Source organism: Macaca nemestrina, chromosome 7 (assembly GCF_043159975.1).
Source record: "Macaca nemestrina isolate mMacNem1 chromosome 7, mMacNem.hap1, whole genome shotgun sequence".
NCBI lineage: Eukaryota > Metazoa > Chordata > Mammalia > Primates > Cercopithecidae > Macaca > Macaca nemestrina.
In genome coordinates, this window is record NC_092131.1 from 88,757,743 (window position 1) to 88,761,763 (window position 4,021).

Here is a 4,021-nt window from a genome sequence, read left to right on the forward strand (position 1 = left end):
ACAGTGTATACTCTTCTGTGTCTAACTTTTTTAGTCATCATTAAGTTTGTGAAATTATCTTCCTCTGTGGCAGATGTTTAAAAAATTTTTACATCATTTACTTTAGAAAAATTGGTTTAGATTTTGTCTCTATAGATTTTTAGACTGGATTTCTGTAGTGTCACAAAAACTTCAGAGGCTCAAATTCATTTTTAAATTGTCGATTTATTTCTTAAATTCACGTATTTAGATATCCAAGTTGGTTGAACATCTCCTTGACAATGCTCCCTTTTAACTCAACCTTCCATACTTAGCTGCATTAGCTGTATAATTTGTAATAACTCATGAAAACCCAGACACATAAATAGGAATAGGAATTGCAATTCTGAAAAGTTTAAGTGTGATTGGAACATCAAACCCATGCTCACTTCATTAACTGACCTCTGTTTCTCTCCTATTCAGGCAACTGAAACTAAGTCCCTTCCAAAATCAATGAATGAGACAAATCATTCTCGGGTGACAGAATTTGTATTGCTGGGACTGTCTAGTTCAAGAGAGCTCCAACCTTTCTTGTTTCTTATATTTTCACTATTTTATCTAGCAATTCTGTTGGGCAACTTTCTCATCATCCTCACTGTGACCTCAGATTCCCGCCTTCACACCCCTATGTACTTTCTGCTTGCAAACCTGTCATTTATAGACGTATGTGTTGCCTCTTTTGCTACCCCTAAAATGATTGCAGACTCCCTGGTTGAGCACAAGACTATTTCTTTTGATGCCTGCCTGGCCCAGATTTTCTTTGTTCATCTCTTCACTGGCAGTGAAATGGTGCTCCTAGTTTCCATGGCCTATGACCGTTATGTTGCTATATGCAAACCTCTCCACTACATGACGATCATGAGCCGCCGCGTATGTGTTGTGCTCGTCCTCATTTCCTGGTTTGTGGGCTTCATCCATACTACCAGCCAGTTAGCATTCACTGTTAACCTGCCATTTTGTGGTCCTAATAAGGTAGATAGTTTTTTCTGTGACCTTCCTCTAGTGACCAAGTTAGCCTGCACAGACACTTATGTTGTCAGCCTACTAATAGTTGCAGATAGTGGCTTTCTCTCTCTGAGTTCCTTTCTCCTCTTGGTTGTCTCCTACACTGTAATACTTGTTACAGTTAGGAATCGCTCCTCTGCGAGCATGGCGAAGGCCCGCTCCACATTGACTGCTCACATCACTGTGGTCACTTTATTCTTTGGACCGTGCATTTTCATCTACGTGTGGCCCTTCAGCAGTTACTCAGTTGACAAAGTCCTTGCTGTATTCTACACCATCTTCACGCCTATTTTAAACCCTGTAATCTACACGCTAAGAAACAAAGAAGTGAAGGCAGCTATGTCAAAACTGAAGAGTCGGTATCTGAAGCCTGGTCAGGTTTCTGTAGTCATAAGAAATGCTCTTTCCTAGAAACAGAGTAAACTTATGACACTGTTACCACTTTAGCCCTGTCTCTATACACTTACAAGTGGATTCACTGTAATCTTAAAGCAAATCAACTTGACCTATGGGAAAGGTCAGTTGATTGATGTGAAGTAAACTGTAATGATAATAAAAACTCATGAAATAAACTTTATTGATTTTAAATATTCTTTCTCCATTGTATTTTTTTTTAAATTTCCTACTTTGTATTCTTTATTTTAAAACTTCTTAAGATATAGAATTTGATGATATTGAGAAAATGATATTGCCTTGTAAGTGGTTAATTTACTGTTATCTCTCTGAAAACAGTACTGCTCACACCAACACTGGAGTAATGATAGGTGCATATCTCTAAGCCACAGAGATAATAGATCTATTTATAAGTATATGATATGTGATATACAATATATGATCGATCTAGATAAGAATGCATTTTCTACTGCACTATATATCTGACAGCACATGAAGACACATCTATGAATGGTGTGAAAGATACAGTAAAATGTAAAAGGGCATTACCCAGCAGAAGGCATTTACGTTCAACACTTTCACAAATCCTTCTTCACAGTGGCTGCTTAATATATGTTCTTCATGAAAAACAACCACCTGAGCAAATTTATTTACTGGTGTGTTTTGTATTTGCCTATGTTAATTTATGTTCAATACTGATAAAATAATCTGGGGAACCAGAGATGAGTTATAATTCTCTACCACTTATCTTCGTGATAGTAGGAGTCTGAATCTTAGTATAAAACATTCTCCCCCTAGATTTTCATGATCTTATCTTCTTAGAGTATTTTTATATTAGTACTTGGAAGATATTATAATTTTTCTATGTGGACTTTTAAATTCAGTTGACATTTCATTTTTAAATTGCCCAATGTAGGCCCTGAAAATGACAGAACCCTATTTCAAGACGTTAGAGTTCATCATACATTTACCCCTCCTTGATCACTTACAAGACCAAGATTTTTGGGGATTCACCACTACAGGCTATTTTAGGCTTTTCCTCTTTTATAGCATTCAAGGCTATTCCTGTATTTTTTTAATGGGTTCTAGTCACAATCTGGTATAATGTTAACTGATTGTTTTCCAGACTTCAGTCTTTAGAGTCTCCTAAAGGGATTCAATAATGCCTATTAGTGAAAGGAAAAAAATGTTTCTGAGCCAAAGGGTTCCAAGTTATTTAAGAAATAACAAAATGAAAATAAAACAAGTATGCATTAACATTTAAGTATAAGAAAAAATTAAATATAAAGAAGTATAAGTAAAAAATATAAATATAAAAATGTAGTGAAACTTTTTACAATAATATGCTTCCAAAATTTTACAATATTTTTGCATATTCTAATTTTATGCATAAAACACATGATATATTGTGGTACTAGTACTAATTACAACTGAGTTAACATTGTACAACAAGAAATGTGGTAATAGTTTTACATCTTTTTAAGCTTTAAAATATCTGTAGGATATATTTATTCCTTTCATTTAACATATGATAAAAATAAGGTAAAGAAATATTAAGAATATGGTGCAAGATTATAAAGCTAGAAAATAGCAGAATGGATTCCCTATACAGGTTTTGTGGTGTTTTGTTTTTTGTTTTCTTTGACCCAGATGGCACACTTTTTAAATATATTACTGCTTATAGTAATACATTTACTGTGTATTACAGTGTGCAGTACAGTGTGCCCTGTCCAGAAAACATGATTCTCTGGTTATCCTCTCACACACTTTTTCCTATTCCTAGTATGCAAAAAAGCCTCCGAATATTATGATTTTCACTAAAGAGGGTACCCAAGTTCCTTGCGAAGTTACTCAAATAACAAGAGCTCAGGCTGACTGGTACAGTTTTTCTGTAACCTGGACATTAAAATAAAAGCACAATGGGTTTTTCTTAAAGCACTAAACTGTTCTTTAACAAAAATTATAAAGGCTTAAAAGGAGTCTATAAAAATTTTTACCTTATGGTCAGACATTAAAATTGGATAAATATGCCTACAAGGTTTTATAAAAATTGATTTTAACATTAATGGCACACTAATATAAAGGTGAAATTTAGCTTATCTGGTATAAAATCATACAGGAAGCATTGTCAAATATAAAATGGCGTTTGGCTTTCTTTGGTCTAAAAACTAATAAAAATAGGTGCTAAAGAGAATTTAGAAGGAAAATGGACATTGCTAGATGAGAGAGAAATGTTATCCAAGCCTCTTATAAGGGAAATCTTGCTCCAGCTGCATCAAGGGACCCACTGTGGGCCCCAAGCCATGTGTGACGCAGTCCTCAGAGTTTATGAGTGCATAGGAATTTATAGGAATTTATACCCTGGCCAAATGGGTTACAGACAGTTGCTTAGTAAAAGATTACACCTTGGGGGAAGGAGTCCAGGCTTAAGGCCATTCCAAACTATCCAGATTGATCACACAGAGATGCCTCCAATTGGTCGTCTAAAGTATTTATTATTAGTAGTAGATCACCGTACTCATTGGGTAGAAGCTATTCCCTTTTCAAGTACAACTGCTAATAATGTAGCCAAGGCATTAGTTGAAAATATTATACCCAGGTTTAG

General features: G+C 34.9%; 1 protein-coding gene across 1 annotated transcript; it reads left to right on the top strand.

Annotated features, from left to right (window-relative positions):
- The first annotated feature begins 357 nt into the window (after nt 1-357).
- LOC105499217 (olfactory receptor family 4 subfamily K member 15) lies at nt 358-1,492 on the top strand. Its single transcript, XM_011771727.2, has one exon. It carries the CDS (start codon nt 400-402, stop codon nt 1,432-1,434), a length of 1,035 nt encoding a protein of 344 aa, XP_011770029.2. The 5' UTR covers nt 358-399; the 3' UTR covers nt 1,435-1,492.
- Nucleotides 1,493-4,021: the final 2,529 nt, after the last annotated feature.

Bases quoted from the DNA above. Each gene is read 5' to 3' on its own strand.
- LOC105499217 (XM_011771727.2), top strand. From the start codon at position 400: ATGCTCACTTCATTAACTGACCTCTGTTTCTCTCCTATTCAGGCAACT.